The 26049-nt window shown below is 42.8% G+C and overlaps 1 protein-coding gene across 3 annotated transcripts in view; it reads left to right on the plus strand.

Moving 5' to 3' along the window:
• LOC128663412 (TP53-binding protein 1) overlaps window positions 1-26049 on the plus strand; it is an 816604-nt gene that overhangs the window by 455257 nt on the left and 335298 nt on the right. For all 3 annotated transcript variants that reach the window (XM_053717732.1, XM_053717733.1, XM_053717734.1), the window contains exon 8: window positions 5976-6128. In XM_053717732.1, the coding sequence (XP_053573707.1) occupies window positions 5976-6128 (153 nt within the window). The remainder of the gene's footprint in view (window positions 1-5975; window positions 6129-26049) is intronic.

Below are 26049 nucleotides of genomic sequence, written 5' to 3' on the forward strand. Positions count from 1 at the left end.
TATCCACCAATCAGCAAGAACAACCCAGGTTGTTCACCAAAAATGAGGCGGCATCTAAACTTATATTCATGCTATTCAAATAAAGATTCCAATAACTGAAGAAAATTTGATAATAGGAGTAAATTAGAAAGTTGCTTCAAATTGCATGCTCTATCTGAATCACAAAAGAAAAAATGTGGGTTCAGTGTCCCTTTAAGGCTCTTAAGGTTAGCCAATTCCTTTATTTCTGATGCTTCCTTACAGGTCATTAAACTGGGAGCAAAAATGTCTGGTTTTGTGGTTCTAGCTCGCAGAGCTCTTTGGTTAAAATCCTGGTCTGCGGATGTTTCTTCTAAATCTAAGTTATTAGCTATTCCCTCTAAGGGTAAGACCTTGTTTGGGCCTGGTTTGGCTGAAATTTTTGCAGATATCACAGGAGGAAAGGGATCTTTTCTTCCTCAGGATAAGAAGAATAAGCAGAAAGGGCGTCAGATTAATTTTCGTTCCTTTCGTAACTTTAGAGGTAAACCCTCCTCTTCCAAGCAGGAAACTATCCAAGTCTTCCTGGAAGTCTGGTCAGTCTTTTAACAAGGGGAAACAGTCTAAGAAGCCTGCGGCTGGCTCCAAGTCAGCGTGAAGGGTCCAGGAACGGATCTAGTAGGGGGCAGGCTTTCTCAATTTGCTCAGGCTTGGATACAAGATGTCCCAGACCTGTGGACCGTGGAAATTGTATCTCAGGGGTACAAGATAGAATTCAAGACTTCTCTCTGTAGACCAGATAAAGAGAGAGGCGTTCTTAAATTGTATCAAGGATCTTTTTGCCCTGGGAGTTCCAGTTCCTCCACAGGAACAGAGTCTTGGATTTTATTCAAATCTGTTTGTGGTTTCCAAGAAAGAGGGGACTTTCAGACCTATTTTAGACCTAAAGTGTTTAAACAAGTACCTTAGTGTACCGTCCTTCAAGATGGAGACTATACGTTCCATTCATCCTTTGATTCAAGAGGATCAGTTTATGATAACCATAGACTTAAAGGATGCGTGCGTACCTTCATGTTTCCATTCACCGGGATCATCACAAGTTTCTAAGGTTTGATTTCTTAGACAATCATTTCCAGTTTGTGGCTATTCCTTTCGGCCTTGCCACAGCTCCCAGAATTTTCTCAAAGGTTCTGGGGGCTCTTTTGGCAGTGATCCGGTCTCGGGGCATTGCTGTTGCGCCATTTCTGGAGGACATTCTGGTTCAGGCGCTGTCTTTTCAACAAGCAAACTCTCATACAGAAATCTTGTTGTCTTTTCTTCGCTCCCATGGTTGGAAGGTAAATCTGGGAAAGAGTTCTCTGATTCCAGCCACAAGATTAGTGTTTTTAGGGACCATAATAGACTCCCTACTAATGAAGATATTTCTGACAGAGCACTCCAACAATGAGGTAACAAAACAGTCTGTAGACAAACTGGGTAAATCTTTCCAAAGCGTTTTATTCAAGTGAAAAACAAACGGATACGGCGTTGGAGAAAGCCGTGGAGGTCTTTACAGTCACGGTTCCTTAACTGTGGAACCGTGGGGCCGTGGGGCCGGTTAACAGTGAGTAACCTGGAGGTGTTTTTACAACACACAAAATCTGATACGCTTGACACCTTGCAAATGTTGTCTTTATTATCTGCAAGTCACCTGTGATACATGATACTATACAGCAATATACTTGAAGACCGAGGTGGTCTATAGTGTGAAACATTGATTAATGTTATATACAAGATACATTGTGTGAATGAGAACACTCCAGGTGAACTTGTATACCTTAACACCGCATGTTACAATTGCTATTGAGATTCATGGGTGTTATCAGTTGAGGAATTTTGCTTATGCTTTGCTTCCCTATGCATTAGTACCTGCCAAACAGACTGATTATTACGGTCATCTTTATTAGCCATAATAAATTTGACATACTGGCTACAACGATTTCTTTCACTATCGGCAGATCTTAGATACCTATACAAGTTACATTAACGAATAGTATCCTGTTACAGAATCAACTGTTGTTTTATTGGTAAAAGGGAAGGGTAATATTATTACGAGTCCAAATATCACAGGTCGCTAAGGCAAATATAAATTATTTCTGATAGAGGTCAGTAAAACAAAGATCTTCGACTCTTGTCTTGTCCTTCAGTCCTCTCCTCGGCCGTCAGTGGCTCTATGTATGGAGGTAATTGGTCTGATGGTAGCTTCCATGAACATCATTCAGTTTGGTCGGTTCCATCTCAAACCTCTGCAGTTAGGCATGTTAAGACAATGGAACAGGGACTATGCGGATCTGTCTCCACAAATAGTTCTGGATCAGGCGACAAGGGACACTCTTCTGTGGTGGATGTCTCAGGATCACCTCTCCCAGGGAACTTGCTTTCGCAGACCTTCCTGGGTAATCATGACCACGGATGCCTTCTAGGTTGGGGAGCAGTTTGGGGGTCATTGAAGACTCAGGGTCTTTGGACTCGGGAGAAATCAGTTCTCTCTATAAACATTCTACAACTGAGAGCGATTTTCAATGCTCTACTGGCCTGGCCTCAGCTAGCCTTAGCCCGGTTTATCAGGTTCCAGTCGGAAAACTTCACTTCGGTGGCGTACATCAACCACCAGGGGAGAACTCCTTGGCCATGTCTGAGGTGGCCCAGTTAATCCAGTGGGGGGGAGTCTATCAACTTGTTTTTCTGCAATCCACATCCCAGGAAAGGACAATTGGGTTGCAGATTTTCTGAGCCGACATACCTTTAATCCGGGGGAGTGGATGAACGCCCGTTACGGCTTCCTGGAGTATTAACCTTGTTCTTAGAGTTTTACAGTGGGCTCTGTTTGAACCTATGCATTCCTTAGATATCAAGATGTTATCTTGGAAGGTTTTGTTTCTTGTTGCTATTTATTTTGCTCTGAGAGTTTCGGGAACTCTCGGCTCTGAAGTTTGATTCTCCTTATTTTTCATTCTGATAAGGTGGTTTTACATACTAAATTAGGTTTCCTACCTAAGGTTGTTTCAAACAAGAATATTTATCAGGAAATTGCGGTTCCTTCTTTGTGTCCTATTGCTTCTTCTCCTAAGGAGCGTTTATTGCACAACCTAGATGTTGTGCGTGCATTGAAGTTCTATCTTCAGACGACTAAGGACTTTTGTCAGTCTTCTGCTTTGTTTGTTTTTCTGGGAAGCGCAAGGGTCAGAAAGTTACGGCTACTTCTTTTTGGCTAAGGAGTATTATTCGTTTGGCCTATGAGACTGCTGGACAGCAACCTCCTCAGAGAATCACTGCTCATTCTACGAAGGCTGTTTCTTCTTCCTGGGCATTTAAAAATGAAGCTTCTGTGGAACAGTTTTGCAAGGCTGCAATTTGGTCCTCTCTGCATACTTTTTAAAAATTTGATAAATTTGATACTTACTCTTTACCTCCTCCTGCTGGCCAGGAGTAATATTCCCACTAGTAATTGATGATTCCGTGGACTCACCATATCCGGAAAGAAATAAATTTATCAGGTAAGCATAAATTATGTTTTTCCTACCCTCTGTAGGAGAATATATCTGTCCCACCCAGCAAGTTTTTAATTTTTCATGTTCCTCTGTGGATAGCTTGGTTTCCTGGAGCAGCGCAATAACGGTGTGTAGTGTCTTTAAATGTTGTAAGATCATGCTTGTCTTTGCTGGTGATGTGATGCCTCCCACGTTCCATGAAGTCACTTTAAAATGTGTAGCCATACAATATCAAAATTAGTATGAAAAGCTGTGTGGTGTGAATAAGATAGACAGGTACTGGGCTGTTAGGGGGATATATTAGGGGGTTAGAATCATTTACATTAACCGAGACGGTAATTCGAAGTAGGGCAGAATTATCTGTTATACCTATATATGTCTGATTACCCACATGTAGTTTCCCTGAGGGTGGCCACGCAGAACCTTGTATGCCGAGTTAATGCAAATGTCCAGCGATTCTCCGTGGCATCTACTGTTGAGGCTGGATCTTCTATCTCAAGGTCCATTCTGTTATCAAATCCTTCATTCTCTCAGTTTAACTGCTTGGAGATTGAACGGTTCATTCTTTCTCAGAAGGGTTTCTCTGACCCTGTTATTAATACCATGATTCAGAAGCATAAGTCTCTTAATAGACTGATTTATCACAATGTCTGAAGGGTGTATCTGTCATGATGTTCTGATCATGGTTATTCCTGGCATTCTATAAGAATCCCACAGATTTTACAGTTTCTTCAGAAAGAACTCGACAAAGGTTTATCTACTAGCTCTATTAAAAGTCAGATTTCTGCACTTTCTGTCCTGTTACATAAAGTTGGTTCATCTGCTGGGCGTTCAATCTTTTTTTTAGGCTCTTGTCAATATTCATACAGTAATTAAACCTATTGCTCCTCGGAGTCTTAATTTGGTTCTCAGGATGTTACAGTACCCTCCATTTGAACCAATGCTCTCGTTGGACCTCAAATTGTTATCTTGAAAGTTGTTGTTCCTTCTCACCGTATCTTCTGCAGAATCTGAGTTATCAGCTCTGTCTTATGACCCGCCTTATTTGGTGTTTCATAGTGAAAAGGCTGTTTTTGTTGAAATCTTTTTATTGATTTTTCACATATTATGTAAAATGTACATGTAACATCATCAATATCAATAAATAAACAATCAAACAGTAACAATACAGTCTTCAAATTATTTCTCTCATTATACATTCAATTAGTACAATTTAAATCTTTTACTTTTTTCTCTCTAGATTCCTTACCCCAAACTGTAACCTTCAAATCTCAGGGGTTGTCGGATAGCATTCTGGACTAGCCTCCCATCTTACAATCTAATTTTTTTCCCCTTCCTCCATATATTTATATCTGTTTAATTTTAATAATCTTAGTGATCTGGAACTCCCCTGTTATATTCCCTTACAGACCTTAGGTTCTGATGTTATCTAAGTGGCTAAGGTTCTAGCTCTATTTACCTGTGAAAAGGCTGTTTTGAGGAATAAGTATGGTTTTCTGCCAAGGGTTGTGTCATCAGACAATATTAATCAGAAAATAGTAGTTCCGTGTCTATGTCTTAACCCTATATCTTCTAAGGAGAGGTTTTTGCACAATCCTAGATGTGGTTTGGGCTCTGAAGTTTTATCTGCAGGAGACCAAGGATTTTCGTCAGTCTTATAGTTTTTTTGTCCTCTATTCCGGTAAACATAAAGGCCAAAAGTCTACTGCTGTGTTTGTTGAGAAGGCAGCTTACATGGAGGCGGGCAACAACCGCCTACTTGCTTTTAAAAATGAGGTCTCTGTGGAACAGGTCTTACAAGGCTGCTACTTGATCTTCATTGTATTCCTTTACCAAGTTTTATAATTATGATGTTTTTTCCTCTGCGGAGGCTGCTTTGGTCAAAAGGATCTCCAGGCAGTGGTTTCTAGCAAATAGAGGCCTAGACATAATTTATTCTTTCATGATAAATTCCTTTCTTTCTTGGTAGTAAGAGTCCACGAACCCACCCATATTAATTTTTTGTTTTTAGTGGTGGCAGTCCCTTCTTTGCCAACATTTTTTCCCCCTGCTATCTTACTTTTTTGCCTATCCTTGGCTAGATATAATACTGGGAGGGCAGGGGAAGTGGGAGCGATACTTAAAGCTCTAGTCTGCCTCCTGGCCAGGTGAAGTAATTACCAAGAGTAAGGTAAAGTTGACTCTTTCTACCAAGAAAGAAAGGAATTTATCAGGTAAGAATACATTTTTATTTTTTTTAAAGAATTCCCTTAAAATATTAACTCTGAAAACCCAGTTTACATTTGAAGATACATTCTTGTTTATAAATATAAACGTTCCTGTAATGTTCGGTATAAGTGAATACTGTTGAATTGGTTCTGGAGAAGATATTTGTTGTTGCTGTAGTTGTGTGAACAATTAACAAGTAAAGTATACATTTCTTTTAATAAAATGCCCATGATTTGCCTACTTTAATGTCTGCATATTTATTTTGTCATTGTTTGAAAGGGGGAGGAGGAGTTTGAGTTAAATCGCCCCACTCCTGGACGTCGTCTTCATCGGCATGTGCGAACAATCCGTGAAGTGCGTACTGTAGTCACTCGAGTCATAACAGATGTGTATTATGTTGATGGAGCTGAGGTGGAGCGCAAAGTGGTAGAGGTAAAATCCTTCATTGTTTAAAATGTATTGACTATTTTAGGTCTCTCTCTCACTATATATATATATATATATCTATATTACAACACACTAAAAAGCGCCCCACATTAAAAGGATATATGATGTGTAATTTACATCCAGAGAGAAATTCCAAAGATTCTTTTCACAGAGAAAGGGTTGCTGCCACCACAGATACACGTTTCTGGAACCGGATAAACTACAGGATAAAGAAAAGAACAAAGGCAGGGCGCATCCCCTCTAAGTGTAATATGTTTGTTACAGACAAAACATATTACACTTAGAGGGGATGCGCCCTGCCTTTGTTCTTTTCTTTATCATATATATATATATATATATATATATATATATATATATATATATATATATATATATATATATATTATTATTTTTGTATTATTATTTTTTTTTAAAATGAAAGGCACTCATCGGGTCTTAAATGCAGTAAAGATAATTCTTTATTAAGGTGACGTTTCGGGTGTTGTCCCGTCATCAAACCAACAATGTTGGTTTGAGGACGGGATGACACTCGAAACGTCACCTTAATAAAGAATTATCTTTACTGCATTTAAGACCCGATGAGTGCCTTTCATTTTGAACTGTATATGCTTTATTTCTTTCATGTAAGTTAGAAGAGTCCATGAGCTAGTGACGTATGGGATATACATTACTACCTGGAGGGGCAAAGTTTCCCAAACCTCAAAATGCCTATAAATACACCTCCCACCTCACTCATACTTCAGTTTTACAAACTTTGCCTTCATTGGAGGATGGTGAAGCAAGTCGTGCTTGATTTCTTCTGTGAAAGGCGCTTCTAAGCATTTTGAAGCCCAGTTCCTCTCAAAGTAGTGTTTGTCTGAGGGATGTGAAGGGAGTATTTGCCTAATGATGCCATATGTTCACCTATGGGAAATCTATTCTAAGGCTCTCTGTAGATTCGGTCGTGGGGATTCATCTGCCCTTTACAGATCGACATCATACTCCTCTACCATTACCTCTGCTGATATGTTTCAGTACTGGTTTGGCTGTCTGCTGTATGTGGATGGGTGTCTTCAGGTAAGAATATATCTCTTCTTTCATGTAATTGGCAAGAGTCCATGAGCTAGTGACGTATGGGATATACAATCCTACCAGGAGGGGCAAAGTTTCCCAAACCTCAAAATGCCTATAAATACACCCCTCACCACAGCCACAATTCAGTTTTACAAACTTTACCTCCTATGGAGGTGGTGAAGTAAGTTTGTGCTAAGATTTCTACGTTGACATGCGCTTCTCAGCATTGTTGAAGCCCGATTCCTCTCAGAGTACAGCGAATGTCAGAGGGATGTGAAGGGAGTATCACCTATTGAATGAAATGATTTCCCTAACGGGGGTCTATTTCATAGGTTCTCTGTTATCGGTCGTAGAGATTCATCTCGACGATATACTCTCATTTACCATTACCTCTACTGATAACTGTTTCAGTACTGGTTTGGCTATCTGCTATATGTGGATGGGTGTCTTTTCTGTAAGTATGTTTTTTATTACTTAAGACACCCCAGCTATGGTTTGGCACTTTATGCATTTATATAAAGTTCTAAATATATGTATTGTACTTATATTTGCCATGAGTCAGGTTCATGTATTTCCTTGTGCAGACTGTCAGTTTCATATTTGGGGAAAATAAACATTTTAAGAAATTTTTTTCTTACCTGGGGTTTAGTCTTATTTCTCCAACATAGGTGTGTCCGGTCCACGGCGTCATCCTTACTTGTGGGATATTCTCTTCCCCAACAGGAAATGGCAAAGAGCCCAGCAAAGCTGGTCACATGATCCCTCCTAGGCTCCGCCTTCCCCAGTCATTCTCTTTGCCGTTGTACAGGCAACATCTCCACGGAGATGGCTTAGAGTTTTTTAGTGTTTAACTGTAGTTTTTATTATTCAATCAAGAGTTTGTTATTTTAAAATAGTGCTGGTATGTACTATTTACTCTGAAACAGAAAAGAGATGAAGATTTCTGTTTGTAAGAGGAAAATGATTTTAGCAACCGTTACTAAAATCGATGGCTGTTTCTTCTGTTAAGTGTGATCAGTCCACGGGTCATCATTACTTCTGGGATATTACTCCTCCCCAACAGGAAGTGCAAGAGGATTCACCCAGCAGAGCTGCATATAGCTCCTCCCCTCTACGTCACTCCCAGTCATTCTCTTGCACCCAACGACTAGATAGGATGTGTGAGAGGACTATGGTGATTATACTTAGTTTTATATCTTCAATCAAAAGTTTGTTATTTTAAAATAGCACCGGAGTGTGTTATTACCTCTCTGGCAGAGTTTGAAGAAGAATCTACCAGAGTTTTGCTATGATTTTAGCCGGAGTAGTTAAGATCATATTGCTGTTCTCGGCCATCTGAGGAGTGAGGTAAACTTCAGATCAGGGGACAGCGGGCAGATGAATCTGCATAGAGGTATGTAGCAGTTTTTATTTTCTGACAATGGAATTGATGAGAAAATCCTGCCATACCGATATAATGTCATGTATGTATACTTTACACTTCAGTATTCTGGGGAATGGTACTTCACTAGAATTACACTGTAAGAAATACATAAAGCTGTTTAATAACTAGAGATTATGTTTAACGTTTTTGCTGGAATGTAAAATCGTTTTCATTTGCTGAGGTACTGTGTGAATAAATGTTTGGGCACTATTTTTCCACTTGGCAGTTGCTTAATCTGTTTTTCTGACAGTTTCTGTTCTCCCTCACTGCTGTGTGTGAGGGGGAGGGGCCGTTTTTTGGCGCTTTTACTATGCATCAAATATTTCAGTCAGCAACTCATTGTATTCCCTGCATGATCCGGTTCATCTCTACAGAGCTCAGGGGTCTTCAAAACTTATTTTGAGGGAGGTAATTTCTCTCAGCAGAGCTGTGAGAATTATAGTTTGACTGAGATAAAAAACGTTTATTCTGTAATTTGTTTCCTGCTTTCAGAATTTGTTATCTTTGCTAATGGGATTAAACCTTTGCTAAAGTTGTGTTGTTTACAAGGATTGAGGCTATAACTGTTTCAATTTATTAATTTTCAACTGTCATAGATCTTCTGTGCTTCTTAAAGGCACAGTACGTTTTAATATTATTCTAATTGAATTGTATTTCCAAGTTGCAAGTTTATTTGCTAGTGTGTTAAACATGTCTGATTCAGAGGATGATACCTGTGTCATTTGTTGCAATGCCAAAGTGGAGCCCAATAGAAATTTATGTACTAACTGTATTGATGCTACTTTAAATAAAAGTCAATCTGTACAAATTGAACAAATTTCACCAAACAACGAGGGGAGAGTTATGCCGACTAACTCGCCTCACGTGTCAGTACCTACATCTCCCGCTCAGAGGGAGGTGCGCGATATTGTAGCGCCGAGTACATCTGGGCGGCCATTACAAATCACATTACAGGATATGGCTACTGTTATGACTGAGGTTTTGGCTAAATTACCAGAACTAAGAGGTAAGCGTGATCACTCTGGGGTGAGAACAGAGTGCGCTGATAATATTAGGGCCATGTCAGACACTGCGTCACAGGTGGCAGAACATGAGGACGGAGAACTTCATTCTGTGGGTGACGGTTCTGATCCAAATAGACTGGATTCAGATATTTCAAATTTTAAATTTAAACTGGAAAACCTCCGTGTATTACTAGGGGAGGTGTTAGCGGCTCTGAATGATTGTAACACAGTTGCAATACCAGAGAAAATGTGTAGGTTGGATAAATATTTTGCGGTACCGACGAGTACTGAGGTTTTTCCTATACCTAAGAGACTTACTGAAATTGTTACTAAGGAGTGGGATAGACCCGGTGTGCCGTTCTCACCCCCTCCGATATTTAGAAAAATGTTTCCAATAGACGCCACCACAAGGGACTTATGGCAAACGGTCCCTAAGGTGGAGGGAGCAGTTTCTACCTTAGCTAAGCGTACCACTATCCCGGTGGAGGATAGCTGTGCTTTTTCAGATCCAATGGATAAAAAGTTTGAGGGTTACCTTAAGAAAATGTTTGTTCAACAAGGTTTTATATTGCAACCCCTTGCATGCATTGCGCCGATCACGGCTGCAGCGGCATTCTGGATTGAGTCTCTGGTAGAGAACATTGGTTCAGCTACTCTGGACGACATTACGGACAGGCTTAGAGTCCTTAAACTAGCTAATTCATTCATTTCGGAGGCCGTAGTACATCTTACTAAACTTACGGCGAAGAATTCAGGATTCGCCATTCAGGCACGCAGGGCGCTGTGGCTAAAATCCTGGTCAGCTGATGTTACTTCTAAGTCTAAATTGCTTAATATACCTTTCAAAGGGCAGACCTTATTCGGGCCCGGGTTGAAAGAGATTATCGCTGACATTACAGGAGGTAAAGGCCATGCCCTGCCTCAGGACAAAGCCAAGACTAGACAGTCTAATTTTCGTTCCTTTCGTAATTTCAAAGCAGGAGCAGCATCAACTTCCTCTGCACCAAAACAGGAAGGAGCTGTTGCTCGCTACAGACAAGGCTGGAAACCTAACCAGTCCTGGAACAAGGGCAAGCAGACTAGGAAACCTGCTGCTGCCCCTAAAACAGCATGAATTGAGGGCCCCCGATCCGGGATCGGATCTAGTGGGGGGCAGACTTTCTCTCTTCGCCCAGGCTTGGGCAAGAGATGTTCAGGATCCCTGGGCGCTAGAGATAATATCTCAGGGATACCTTCTGGACTTCAAATACTCTCCTCCAAGAGAGAGATTTCATCTGTCAAGATTGTCAACAATCCAGACAAAGAAAGAGGCGTTTCTACGCTGCGTACAAGAGCTCTTGTTAATGGGAGTAATCCATCCAGTTCCACGATCGGAACAGGGACAGGGGTTTTACTCAAATCTGTTTGTGGTTCCCAAAAAAGAGGGAACTTTCAGACCAATCCTGGACTTAAAGATCCTAAACAAATTCCTAAGAGTTCCATCGTTCAAGATGGAGACTATTCGGACAATTTTACCTATGATCCAAGAGGGTCAATACATCACCACTGTAGATTTAAAAGATGCTTACCTTCACATACCGATTCACAAAGATCATTATCGGTACCTAAGGTTTGCCTTCCTAGACAGGCATTACCAGTTTGTGGCTCTTCCATTCGGATTGGCTACAGCTCCAAGAATCTTCACAAAGGTTCTGGGTGCTCTTCTGGCGGTACTAAGACCGCGGGGAATCTCGGTAGCTCCATACCTAGACGACATCCTGATACAAGCTTCAAGCTTTCAAACTGCCAAGTCTCATACAGAGTTAGTGCTGGCATTTCTAAGGTCACATGGATGGAAGGTGAACGAAAAGAAAAGTTCACTCGTTCCACTCACAAGAGTTCCCTTCCTGGGGACTCTTATAGATTCTGTAGAAATGAAGATTTACCTGACAGAGGACAGGCTAACAAGACTTCAAAGTGCTTGCCGCACCCTTCATTCCATTCAACACCCGTCAGTGGCTCAATGCATGGAGGTAATCGGCTTAATGGTAGCGGCAATGGAGATAGTACCCTTTGCACGCTTACACCTCAGACCACTGCAACTGTGCATGCTAAGTCAGTGGAATGGGGATTACTCAGACTTATCCCCTTCTCTGAATCTGGATCAAGAGACCAGAAATTCTCTTCTATGGTGGCTTTCTCGGCCACATCTGTCCAGGGGGATGCCATTCAGCAGACCAGACTGGACAATTGTAACAACAGACGCCAGCCTTCTAGGTTGGGGTGCCGTCTGGAATTCTCTGAAGGCTCAGGGACAATGGAGTCAGGAGGAGAGTCTCCTGCCTATAAACATTCTGGAATTGAGAGCAGTTCTCAATGCCCTCCTGGCTTGGCCCCAGTTGACAACTCGGGGGTTCATCAGGTTTCAGTCGGACAACATCACGACTGTAGCTTACATCAACCATCAGGGAGGGACAAGAAGCTCCCTAGCTATGATGGAAGTATCAAAGATAATTTGCTGGGCAGAGTCTCACTCTTGCCACCTGTCAGCAATCCACATCCCGGGAGTGGAGAACTGGGAGGCGGATTTCTTAAGTCGTCAGACTTTTCATCCGGGGGAGTGGGAACTTCATCCGGAGGTCTTTGCCCAAATACTTCGACGTTGGGGCAAACCAGAGATAGATCTCATGGCGTCTCGACAGAACGCCAAGCTTCCTCGTTACGGGTCCAGATCCAGGGATCCAGGAGCAGTCCTGATAGATGCTCTGACAGCACCTTGGGACTTCAGGATGGCTTACGTGTTTCCACCCTTCCCGTTGCTTCCTCGATTGATTGCCAGAATCAAACAAGAGAGAGCATCAGTGATTCCAATAGCACCTGCGTGGCCACGCAGGACTTGGTATGCAGACCTGGTGGACATGTCATCCTGTCCGCCTTGGTCTCTACCTCTGAAACAGGACCTTCTGATACAGGGTCCCTTCAAACATCAAAATCTAACTTCTCTGAAGCTGACTGCTTGGAAATTGAACGCTTGATTTTATCAAGACGTGGATTTTCTGAGTCAGTTATTGATACCTTAATACAGGCTAGGAAACCTGTTACCAGAAAGATTTACCATAAGATATGGCGTAAATACCTATATTGGTGTGAATCCAAAAGTTACTCTTGGAGTAAGGTTAGGATTCCTAGGATATTGTCTTTTCTACAAGAAGGTTTAGAAAAGGGTTTATCTGCTAGTTCATTAAAGGGACAGATCTCAGCTCTGTCCATTCTGTTACACAAACGTCTGTCAGAAGTTCCTGACGTCCAGGCTTTTTGTCAGGCTTTGGCCAGAATTAAGCCTGTGTTTAAAACTGTTGCTCCACCATGGAGTTTAAACCTTGTTCTTAATGTTTTACAGGGCGTTCCGTTTGAACCCCTTCATTCCATTGATATAAAGTTGTTATCTTGGAAAGTTCTATTTTTAATGGCTATTTCCTCGGCTCGAAGAGTCTCTGAATTATCAGCCTTACATTGTGATTCTCCTTATTTGATTTTTCATTCGGATAAGGTAGTCCTGCGTACTAAACCTGGGTTCTTACCTAAGGTAGGTACTAACAGGAATATCAATCAAGAGATTGTTGTTCCTTCTTTATGCCCAAATCCTTCTTCAAAGAAGGAACGTCTACTACACAACCTGGATGTAGTCCGTGCTCTAAAATTTTACTTACAGGCAACTAAGGAATTTCGACAAACGTCTTCTCTGTTTGTCATTTACTCTGGGCAGAGGAGAGGTCAAAAAGCTTCCGCTACCTCTCTTTCTTTTTGGCTTCGTAGCATAATTCGTTTAGCTTATGAGACTGCTGGACAGCAGCCTCCTGAAAGAATTACAGCTCATTCTACTAGAGCTGTGGCTTCCACTTGGGCCTTCAAGAATGAGGCCTCTGTTGAACAGATTTGCAAGGCTGCAACTTGGTCTTCGCTTCATGCTTTTTCCAAATTTTACAAATTTGACACTTTTGCTTCATCGGAGGCTATTTTTGGGAGAAAGGTTCTTCAGGCAGTGGTTCCTTCTGTATAAAGAGCCTGCCTATCCCTCCCGTCATCCGTGTACTTTTGCTTTGGTATTGGTATCCCAGAAGTAATGATGACCCGTGGACTGATCACACTTAACAGAAGAAAACATAATTTATGCTTACCTGATAAATTCCTTTCTTCTGTAGTGTGATCAGTCCACGGCCCGCCCTGTTTTTAAGGCAGGTAAATATTTTTTAATTTATACTCCAGTCACCACTTCACCCTTGGCTTTTCCTTTCTCGTTGGTCCTTGGTCGAATGACTGGGAGTGACGTAGAGGGGAGGAGCTATATGCAGCTCTGCTGGGTGAATCCTCTTGCACTTCCTGTTGGGGAGGAGTAATATCCCAGAAGTAATGATGACCCGTGGACTGATCACACTACAGAAGAAAGGAATTTATCAGGTAAGCATAAATTATGTTTTCCACACAGGACTGTTGAGAGGAATTAACTTCAGTTGGGGGAACAGTGAGCAGACTTTTGCTGCTTGAGGTATGACACATTCTAACAAGACGATGTAATGCTGGAAGCTGTCATTTTCCCTATGGGATCCGGTAAGCCATTTTTATTACAGAAAGAAATAAAGGGCTTCACAAGGGCTTTTAAGACTGTAGACATTTTCTGGGCTAAATCGATTTATATATAAGCATATTTTATACTCCATAGCCTTGAGGAATTATTTTAATCTTGGAAATTATGTAAAATAACCGGCAGGCACTGTATCAGACACCTTATTCTCTAGGGGCTTTCCCTAATCATAGGCAGAGTCTCATTTTCGCGCCTCTATTGCGCACTTGTTTTTCAGAAGCATGACATGCAGATGCATGTGTGAGGAGCTCTGATACATAGAAAAGACTTTCTGAAGGCGTCATTTGGTATCGTATTCCCCTTTGGGCTTGGTTGGGTCTCAGCAAAGCAGATACCAGGGACTGTAAAGGGGTTAAATATAAAAACGGCTCCGGTTCCGTTATTTTAAGGGTTAAAGCTTCCAAATTTGGTGTGCAATACTTTTAAGGCTTTAAGACACTGTGGTGAAATTTTAGTGAATTTTGAACAATTCCTTCATACTTTTTCACAATTGCAGTAATAAAGTGTGTTCAGTTTAAAATTTAAAGTGACAGTAACGGTTTATTTTAAAACGTTTTTTGTACTTTGTTATCAAGTTTATGCCTGTTTAACATGTCTGAACTACCAGATAGACTGTGTTCTGAATGTGGGGAAGCCAAGGTTCCTTCTCATTTAAATAGATGTGATTTATGTGACACAAAATTTAGAGAAAATGATGCCCAAGATGATTCCTCAAGTGAGGGGAGTAAGCATGGTACTGCATCATCCCCTCCTTCGTCTACGCCAGTCTTGCCCACACAGGAGGCCCCTAGTACATCTAGTGCGCCAATACTCCTTACTATGCAACAATTAACGGCTGTAATGGATAATTCTATCAAAAACATTTTAGCCAAAATGCCCACTTATCAGCGAAAGCGCGACTGCTCTGTTTTAGAAAATACTGAAGAGCATGAGGACGCTGATGATATTGGTTCTGAAGTGCCCCTACACCAGTCTGAGGGGGCCAGGGAGGTTTTGTCTGAGGGAGAAATTTCAGATTCAGGGAGAATTTCTCAACAAGCAGAACCTGATGTGATTACATTTAAATTTAAATTGGAACATCTCCGCGCTCTGCTTAAGGAGGTGTTATCTACTCTGGATGATTGTGAGAATTTGGTCATTCCAGAGAAATTATGTAAAATGGACAAGTTCTTAGAGGTCCCGGGGCCCCCCGAAGCTTTTCCTATACCCAAGCGGGTGGCGGACATTGTAAACAAAGAATGGGAAAGGCCCGGTATACCTTTCGTCCCTCCCCCCATATTTAAGAAATTGTTTCCTATGGTCGACCCCAGAAAGGACTTATGGCAGACAGTCCCCAAGGTCGAGGGGGCGGTTTCTACTCTAAACAAACGCACCACTATACCCATAGAAGATAGTTGTGCTTTCAAAGATCCTATGGATAAAAAATTAGAGGGTTTGCTTAAAAAGATGTTTGTTCAGCAAGGTTACCTTCTACAACCAATTTCATGCATTGTTCCTGTCACTACAGCAGCGTGTTTCTGGTTCGATGAACTAGAAAAGGCGCTCAATAATAATTCTTCTTCTTATGAGGAGATTGTGGACAGAATTCATGCTCTCAAATTGGCTAATTCTTTCACCCTAGACGCCACTTTGCAATTGGCTAGGTTAGCGGCGAAAAATTTTGCATTTGTGGCGCGCAGAGCGCTTTGGCTAAAATCTTGGTCAGCGGATGCGTCTTCCAAGAACAAATTGCTTAACATTCCTTTCAAGGGGAAAACGCTGTTTGGCCCTGACTTGAAAGAGATTATTTCTGATATCACTGGGGGCAAGGGCCACGCCCTTCCTCAGGATAGGTCCTTCAAGACCAAAAATAAACCTAATTTTCGTCCCTTTCGCAGAAACGGACCAGCCCCAAGTGCTACGTCCTCTAAGCAAGAGGGTAATACTTCTCAAGCCAAGCCAGCCTGGAGGCCAATGCAAGGCTGGAACAAAGGAAAGCAGGCCAAGAAACCTGCCACTGCTACCAAGACAGCATGAGATGTTGGCCCCCGATCCGGGACCGGATCTGGTGGGGGGCAGACTCTCTCTCTTCGCTCAGGCTTGGGCAAGAGATGTTCTGGATCCTTGGGCGCTAGAAATAGTCTCCCAAGGTTATCTTCTGGAATTCAAGGGGCTTCCCCCAAGGGGGAGGTTCCACAGGTCTCAATTGTCTTCAGACCACATAAAAAGACAGGCATTCTTACATTGTGTAGAAGACCTGTTAAAAATGGGAGTGATTCATCCTGTTCCATTAGGAGAACAAGGGATGGGGTTCTACTCCAATCTGTTCGTAGTTCCCAAAAAAGAGGGAACATTCAGACCAATCTTAGATCTCAAGATCCTAAACAAGTTTCCATCGTTCAAAATGGAAACCATTCGAACAATTCTTCCTTCCATCCAGGAAGGTCAATTCATGACCACGGTGGATTTAAAGGATGCGTATCTACATATTCCTATCCACAAGGAACATCATCGGTTCCTAAGATTCGCATTCCTGGACAAGCATTTCCAGTTTGTGGCACTTCCGTTCGGATTAGCCACTGCTCCAAGAATTTTCACAAAGGTACTAGGGTCCCTTCTAGCGGTGCTAAGACCAAGGGGCATTGCAGTAGTAACTTACCTGGACGACATTCTGATTCAAGCGTCGTCCCTTCCACAAGCAAAGGCCCACACGGACATTGTCCTGGCCTTTCTCAGATCTCACGGGTGGAAAGTGAACGTAGAAAAAAGTTCTCTATCTCCGTCAACAAGGGTTCCCTTCTTGGGAACAATAATAGACTCTTTAGAAATGAGGATTTTTCTGACAGAGGCCAGAAAATCAAAACTTCTAAACTCTTGTCAAATACTTCATTCTGTTCCTCTTCCTTCCATAGCGCAGTGCATGGAAGTAATAGGTTTGATGGTAGCGGCAATGGACATAGTTCCTTTTGCGCGAATTCATCTAAGACCATTACAACTGTGCATGCTCAGTCAGTGGAATGGGGACTATACAGACTTGTCTCCGACGATACAAGTAGATCAGAGGACCAGAGATTCACTCAGTTGGTGGCTGTCCCTGGACAACCTGTCACAGGGGATGAGCTTCCGCAGACCAGAGTGGGTCATTGTCACGACCGACGCCAGTCTAGTGGGCTGGGGCGCGGTCTGGGGACCCCTGAAAGCGCAGGGTCTTTGGTCTCGGGAAGAATCTACTCTCCCGATAAATATTCTGGAACTGAGAGCGATTTTCAATGCTCTCAAGGCTTGGCCTCAGCTAGCAAAGACCAAGTTCATACGGTTTCAATCAGACAACATGACGACTGTTGCGTACATCAACCATCAGGGGGGAACAAGGAGTTCCCTGGCGATGGAAGAAGTGACCAAAATCATTCAATGGGCGGAGACTCACTCCTGCCACTTGTCTGCAATCCACATTCCAGGAGTGGAAAACTGGGAAGCGGATTTTCTGAGTCGTCAGACATTTCATCCGGGGGAGTGGGAACTCCATCCGGACATCTTTGCCCAAATCACTCAACTGTGGGGCATTCCAGACATGGATCTGATGGCCTCTCGTCAGAACTTCAAGGTTCCTTGCTACGGGTCCAGATCCAGGGATCCCAAGGCGACTCTAGTAGATGCACTAGTAGCACCTTGGACCTTCAAACTAGCTTATGCATTCCCGCCGTTTCCTCTCATCCCCAGGCTGGTAGCCAGGATCAATCAGGAGAGGGCGTCGGTGATCTTGATAGCTCCTGCGTGGCCACGCAGGACTTGGTATGCAGACCTGGTGAATATGTCATCGGCTCCACCATGGAAGCTACCTTTGAGACGAGACCTTCTTGTTCAAGGTCCGTTCGAACATCCGAATCTGGTCTCACTCCAACTGACTGCTTGGAGATTGAACGCTTGATCTTATCAAAGCGAGGGTTCTCAGATTCTGTCATTGATACTCTTGTTCAGGCCAGAAAGCCTGTAACTAGAAAAATCTACCACAAAATATGGAAAAAATATATCTATTGGTGTGAATCTAAAGGATTCCCTTGGGACAAGATAAAAATTCCTAAGATTCTATCCTTTCTTCAAGAGGGTTTGGAGAAAGGATTATCTGCAAGTTCTTTGAAAGGACAGATTTCTGCCTTGTCTGTGTTACTTCACAAAAAGCTGGCAGCTGTGCCAGATGTTCAAGCCTTTGTTCAGGCTCTGGTTAGAATCAAGCCTGTTTACAAACCTTTGACTCCTCCTTGGAGTCTCAATTTAGTTCTTTCAGTTCTTCAGGGGGTTCCGTTTGAACCCTTACATTCCGTTGATATTAAGTTATTATCTTGGAAAGTTTTGTTTTTGGTTGCAATTTCTTCTGCTAGAAGAGTTTCAGAGTTATCTGCTCTGCAGTGTTCTCCTCCTTATCTGGTGTTCCATGCAGATAAGGTGGTTCTGCGTACTAAACCTGGTTTTCTTCCGAAAGTTGTTTCTAACAAAAACATTAACCAGGAGATAGTCGTGCCTTCTTTGTGTCCGAATCCAGTTTCAAAGAAGGAACGTTTGTTACACAATTTGGATGTAGTTCGTGCTCTAAAATTCTATTTAGATGCTACAAAGGATTTTAGACAAACATCTTCCTTGTTTGTTGTTTATTCTGGTAAAAGGAGAGGTCAAAAAGCAACTTCTACCTCTCTCTCTTTTTGGATTAAAAGCATCATCAGATTGGCTTACGAGACTGCCGGACGGCAGCCTCCTGAAAGAATCACAGCTCATTCCACTAGGGCTGTGGCTTCCACATGGGCCTTCAAGAACGAGGATTCTTCCTACCATCCAGGAAGGTCAATTTATGACCACGGTGGATTTAAAGGATGCGTACCTCCATATTCCTATCCACAAGGAACATTATCAGTTCCTAAGGTTCGCTTTTCTGGACAAGCATTACCAGTTTGTGGCACTTCCATTCGGATTAGCCACTGCTCCGAGAATTTTCACAAAGGTACTAGGGTCCCTTCTAGCGGTTCTAAGACCAAGGGGCATTGCAGTAGTACCGTACTTGGACGACATCCTGATTCAAGCGTCGTCTCTGTCAAAAGCAAAGGCTCATACGGACATCGTCCTAGCCTTTCTCAGATCTCACGGATGGAAAGTGAACATAGAAAAAAGTTCTCTTTCCCCGTCAACAAGAGTTCCCTTCTTGGGAACAATAAGAGACTCCTTAGAAATGAGGATTTTTCTGACAGAGGTCAGAAAATCAAAACTTCTAAGCTCTTGTCAAGTTCTTCATTCTGTTCTTCGTCCTTCCATAGCGCAGTGCATGGAAGTAATAGGATTGATGGTTGCAGCAATGGACATAGTTCCTTTTGCACGGATTCATCTAAGACCATTACAACTGTGCATGCTCAGACAGTGGAATGGGGATTATACAGACTTGTCTCCGACGATTCAAGTAGATCAAAGGACCAGAGATTCACTCCGTTGGTGGCTAATCCTGGACAACCTGTCACAGGGAATGAGCTTCCGCAGACCAGAGTGGGTCATTGTCACGACCGACGCCAGTCTGGTGGGCTGGGGCGCGGTCTGGGAACCCCTGAAAGCTCAGGGTCTATGGTCTCGGGAAGAATCTCTTCTCCCGATAAACATTCTGGAACTGAGAGCGATATTCAATGCTCTCAAAGCTTGGCCTCATCTAGCAAAGGCCAAATTCATAAGGTTTCAATCAGACAACATGACGACAGTTGCATATATCAACCATCAGGGGGGAACAAGGAGTTCCCTGGCGATGGAGGAAGTGACCAAGATAATTCAATGGGCGGAGGATCACTCCTGCCACTAGTCTGCAATCCACATCCCAGGAGTGGAAAATTGGGAAGCGGATTTTCTGAGTCGTCAGACATTCCATCCGGGGGAGTGGGAACTCCACCCGGAAATCTTTGCCCAAATAACTCAATTATGGGGCATTCCAGACATGGATCTGATGGCGTCTCGTCAGAACTTCAAGGTTCCTTGTTACGGGTCCAGATCCAGGGATCCCAAGGCGACTCTAGTAGATGCACTAGTAGCACCTTGGACCTTCAATCTAGCTTATGTTTTCCCACCGTTTCCTCTCATTCCCAGGCTGGTAGCCAGGATCAACCAGGAGAGGGCTTCGGTGATCTTGATAGCTCCTGCGTGGCCACGCAGGACTTGGTATGCAGACCTGGTGAATATGTCATCGGCTCCACCATGGAAGCTACCTTTGAGACAGGACCTTCTTGTTCAAGGTCCATTCGAACATCCAAATCTGGTTTCTCTCCAACTGACTGCTTGGAGATTGAACGCTTGATTTTATCAAAGCGTGGGTTTTCAGATTCTGTAATAGATACTCTGATTCAGGCTAGAAAGCCTGTAACTAGAAAAATTTACCATAAGATATGGAAAAAATATATCTGTTGGTGTGAATCTAAAGGATTCCCATGGAACAAGATAAAAATTCCTAGGATTTTATCCTTTCTACAAGAGGGTTTGGAGAAGGGATTATCTGCAAGTTCCCTGAAGGGACAGATTTCTGCGTTATCTGTTTTACTTCACAAAAGGCTGGCAGCTGTGCCCGACGTTCAAGCGTTTGTTCAGGCTCTGGTTAGAATCAAGCCTGTTTACAGACCTTTGACTCCTCCCTGGAGTCTTAATCTAGTTCTTTCAGTTCTTCAAGGGGTTCCGTTTGAACCCTTACATTCCGTAGATATTAAGTTATTATCTTGGAAAATTTTTGTTTTTGGTTGCAATTTCTTCTGCTAGAAGAGTTTCTGAGTTATCTGCTCTGCAGTGTTCTCCGCCCTATCTGGTGTTCCATGCAGATAAGGTGGTTTTGCGTACTAAGCCTGGTTTTCTTCCGAAAGTTGTTTCCAACAAGAATATTAACCAGGAGATAGTTGTACCTTCTTTGTGCCCGAATCCAGTTTCAAAGAAGAATCGTTTGTTACACAATTTGGACGTAGTCCGTGCTCTAAAATTCTATTTAGAGGCCACTAAAGATTTCAGACAAACTTCTTCTTTGTTGTTTATTCTGGTAAAAGGAGAGGTCAAAAAGCAACTTCTACCTCTCTTTCTTTTTGGCTTAAAAGCATTATCCGTTTGGCTTATGAGACTGCCGGACGGCAGCCTCCTGAAAGAATCACAGCTCACTCCACTAGGGCTGTGGCTTCCACATGGGCCTTCAAGAACGAGGCTTCTGTTGACCAGATATGTAAGGCAGCGACTTGGTCTTCACTGCACACTTTTGCCAAATTTTACAAATTTGATACTTTTGCTTCTTCAGAGGCTATTTTTGGGAGAAAGGTTTTGCAAGCCGTGGTGCCTTCCATTTAGGTGACCTGATTTGCTCCCTCCCTTCATCCGTGTCCTAAAGCTTTGGTATTGGTTCCCACAAGTAAGGATGACGCCGTGGACCGGACACACCTATGTTGGAGAAAACAGAATTTATGCTTACCTGATAAATTACTTTCTCCAACGGTGTGTCCGGTCCACGGCCCGCCCTGGTTTTTTTAATCAGGTCTGATGAATTATTTTCTCTAACTACAGTCACCACGGTATCATATGGTTTCTCCTATGCATATTTCCTCCTGTACGTCGGTCGAATGACTGGGGTAGGCGGAGCCTAGGAGGGATCATATGACCAGCTTTGCTGGGCTCTTTGCCATTTCCTGTTGGGGAGGAGAATATCCCACAAGTAAGGATGACGCCGTGGACCGGACACACCGTTGGAGAAAGTAATTTATCAGGTAAGCATAAATTCTGTTTTTTCTTGCAAATTGCGGGCAGTACTAGGCCCGCGGGTGCGCCAAATGCTAGACTTTATTGCGTTATTCTTGGCACGAGACTTTTTTGGTGCGAAAGTACGTCCGTTGGCGCAAGTTCGTCATTTCCGGCGTCGTAGTTGACGCCGAGTTCCTACACAGGGTTGTGTCGTTAGTGACGCAAGTGTGTCATTTCCGGATGTTGTTGGCGCCAAAAAATTTTCAGTCACGTTGTGCGTCATACTTGGCGCCAATTTTTTTTCATTATTTTATTACCCCATTGCTATTTGCCTCTTGCCTTTTTCTATGTCAGAGGGCTATGCTATTTGCTTTTCTCCAACATAGGTGTGTCCGGTCCACGGCGTCATCCTTACTTGTGGGATATTCTCCTCCCCAACAGGAAATGGCAAAGAGCCTATTGAGGAAGCCAGTCCTCTTGATGTTAAGACTAGTAAACGTTTAAATGCTGTTTTTAAACCTCCTGTGGTTACTCCAGAGGTTTTTCCTATTCCTGCAATTTCTGATATGATTTCTAAGGAATGGAATAAGCCAGGTACTCCTTTTATTCCTTCTTCAAGGTTTAAAAAATTGTATCCTTTACCAGCAATTTCTATAGAGTTTTGGGAGAAGATCCCCAAGGTTGATGGGGATATTTCTACTCTTGCCAAACATACCACTATTCCTATGGAAGATAGTACTTCCTTTAAGGGTCCTTTAGATAGGAAGCTTGAATCTTATCTAAGGAAGGCCTATTTATATTCAGGTCATCTTCTCAGGCCTGCAATTACTTTGGCTAATGTTGCGGCTGCATCAACTTTTTGGTTGGAGAATTTAGCGCAACAAGAATTGGATCCTGACATGTCTAGCATTGTTAGCTTACTACAATATGCTAATCATTTTATTTGTGATGCCATTTTTTAAATCAAAATTGATGTTAGATCCATGTCTTTAGCTATTTCTCCAACATAGGTGTGTCCGGTCCACGGCGTCATCCTTACTTGAGGGATATTCTCTTCCCCAACAGGAAATGGCAAAGAGCCCAGCAAAGCTGGTCACATGATCCCTCCTAGGCTCCGCCTACCCCAGTCATTCTCTTTGCCGTTGTACAGGCAACATCTCCACGGAGATGGCTTAGAGTTTTTTAGTGTTTAACTGTAGTTTTTATTATTCAATCAAGAGTTTGTTATTTTAAAATAGTGCTGGTATGTACTATTTACTCTGAAACAGAAAAGAGATGAAGATTTCTGTTTGTAAGAGGAAAATGATTTTAGCAACCGTTACTAAAATCCATGGCTGTTCCACACAGGACTGTTGAGAGGAATTAACTTCAGTTGGGGGAACAGTGAGCAGTCTTTTGCTGCTTGAGGTATGACACATTCTAACAAGACGATGTAATGCTGGAAGCTGTCATTTTCCCTATGGGATCCGGTAAGCCATGTTTATTACGATCGTAAATAAGGGCTTCACAAGGGCTTATTAAGACTGTAGACATTTTCTGGGCTAAATCGATTCATATATTACACATATTTAGCCTTGAGGAATCATTTTATCTGGGTATTTTGATATAATAATATCGGCAGGCACTGTATTAGACACCTTATTCTCTAGGGGCTTTCCCAAATCATAGGCAGAGCCTCATTTTCGCGCCGGTATTGCGCACTTGTTTTTGAGAAGCATGACATGCAGTCGCATGTGTGAGGAGCTCTGATACATAGAAAAGACTTTCTGAAGGCGTCATTTGGTATCGTATTCCCCTTTGGGCTTGGTTGGGTCTCAGCAAAGCAGATACCAGGGACTGTAAAGGGGTTAAAGTTTAAAACGGCTCCGGTTCCGTTATTTTAAGGGTTAAAGCTTCCAAATTTGGTGTGCAATACTTTTAAGGCTTTAAGACACTGTGGTGAAATTTTGGTGAATTTTGTACAATTCCTTCATGTTTTTTCGCAATTGCAGTAATAAAGTGTGTTCAGTTTAAAATTTAAAGTGACAGTAACGGTTTTATTTTAAAACGTTTTTTGTACTTTGTTATCAAGTTTATGCCTGTTTAACATGTCTGAACTACCAGATAGACTGTGTTCTGAATGTGGGGAAGCCAAGATTCCTATTCATTTAAATAAATGTGATTTATGTGATAATGACAATGATGCCCAAGATGATTCCTCAAGTGAGGGGAGTAAGCATGGTACTGCATCATTCCCTCCTTCGTCTACACGAGTCTTGCCCACTCAGGAGGCCCCTAGTACATCTAGCGCGCCAATACTCCTTACTATGCAACAATTAACGGCTGTAATGGATAATTCTGTCAAAAACATTTTAGCCCAAATGACCACTTGTCAGCGTAAGCGCGGCTGCTCTGTTTTAGATACTGAAGAGCATGGCAACGCTGATGACTAATGATCTCTGAAGGGCCCCTACACCAGTCTGATGGGGCCAGGGAGGTTTTGTCTGAGGGAGAAATTACTGATTCAGGGAACATTTCTCAACAAGCTGAACCTGATGTGATTGCATTTAAATTTAAGTTGGAACATCTCCGCGCTTCTGCTTAAGGAGGTATTATCCACTCTGGATGATTGTGACAAGTTGGTCATCCCAGAGAAGCTATGTAAAATGGACAAGTTCCTAGAGGTGCCGGGGCTCCCAGAAGCTTTTCCTATACCCAAGCGGGTGGCGGACATTGTTAATAAAGAATGGGAAAGGCCCGGTATTCCTTTCGTCCCTCCCCCCATATTTAAAAAATTGTTTCCTATGGTCGACCCCAGAAAGGACTTATGGCAGACAGTCCCCAAGGTCGAGGGAGCGGTTTCCACTTTAAACAAACGCACCACTATACCCATAGAGATAGTTGTGCTTTCAAAGATCCTATGGATAAAAAATTAGAAGGTTTGCTTAAAAAGATGTTTGTTCAGCAGGGTTACCTTCTACAACCAATTGCATGCATTGTCCCTGTCGCTACAGCCGCATGTTTCTGGTTCGATGAGCTGATAAAGGCGGTCGATAGTGATTCTCCTCCTTATGAGGAGATTATGGACAGAATCAATGCTCTCAAATTGGCTAATTCTTTCACCCTAGACGCCACTTTGCAATTGGCTAGGTTAGCGGCTAAGAATTCTGGGTTTGCTATTGTGGCGCGCAGAGCGCTTTGGTTGAAATCTTGGTCGGCTGATGCGTCTTCCAAGAACAAGCTACTTAACATTCCTTTCAAGGGGAAAACGCTGTTTGGCCCTGACTTGAAAGAGATTATCTCTGATATCACTGGGGGTAAGGGCCACGCCCTTCCTCAGGATCGGCCTTTCAAGGCAAAAAATAAACCTAATTTTCGTCCCTTTCGTAGAAACGGACCAGCCCGAGGTGCTACGTCCTCTAAGCAAGAGGGTAATACTTCTCAAGCCAAGCCAGCTTGGAGACCAATGCAAGGCTGGAACAAGGGAAAGCAGGCCAAGAAACCTGCCACTGCTACCAAGACTGCATGAAATGTTGGCCCCCGATCCGGGACCGGATCTGGTGGGGGGCAGACTCTCTCTCTTCGCTCAGGCTTGGGCAAGAGATGTTCTGGATCCTTGGGCGCTAGAAATAGTCTCCCAAGGTTATCTTCTGGAATTCAAGGGACTTCCCCCAAGGGGGAGGTTCCACAGGTCTCAGTTGTCTTCAGACCACATAAAAAGACAGGCATTCTTACATTGTGTAGAAGACCTGTTAAAAATGGGAGTGATTCATCCTGTTCCATTAAGAGAACAAGGGATGGGGTTCTACTCCAATCTGTTCATAGTTCCCAAAAAAGAGGGAACGTTCAGACCAATCTTAGATCTCAAGATCTTAAACAAGTTTCTCAAGGTTCCATCGTTCAAGATGGAAACCATTCGAACTATTCTTCCTTCCATCCAGGAAGGTCAATTCATGACCACGGTGGATTTAAAGGATGCGTATCTACATATTCCTATCCACAAGGAACATCATCGGTTCCTAAGGTTCGCATTCCTGGACAAGCATTACCAGTTCGTGGCGCTTCCTTTCGGATTAGCCACTGCTCCAAGGATTTTCACAAAGGTACTAGGGTCCCTTC

The sequence above is a fragment of the Bombina bombina genome, chromosome 6 (genome assembly GCF_027579735.1).
Source record: "Bombina bombina isolate aBomBom1 chromosome 6, aBomBom1.pri, whole genome shotgun sequence".
NCBI lineage: Eukaryota > Metazoa > Chordata > Amphibia > Anura > Bombinatoridae > Bombina > Bombina bombina.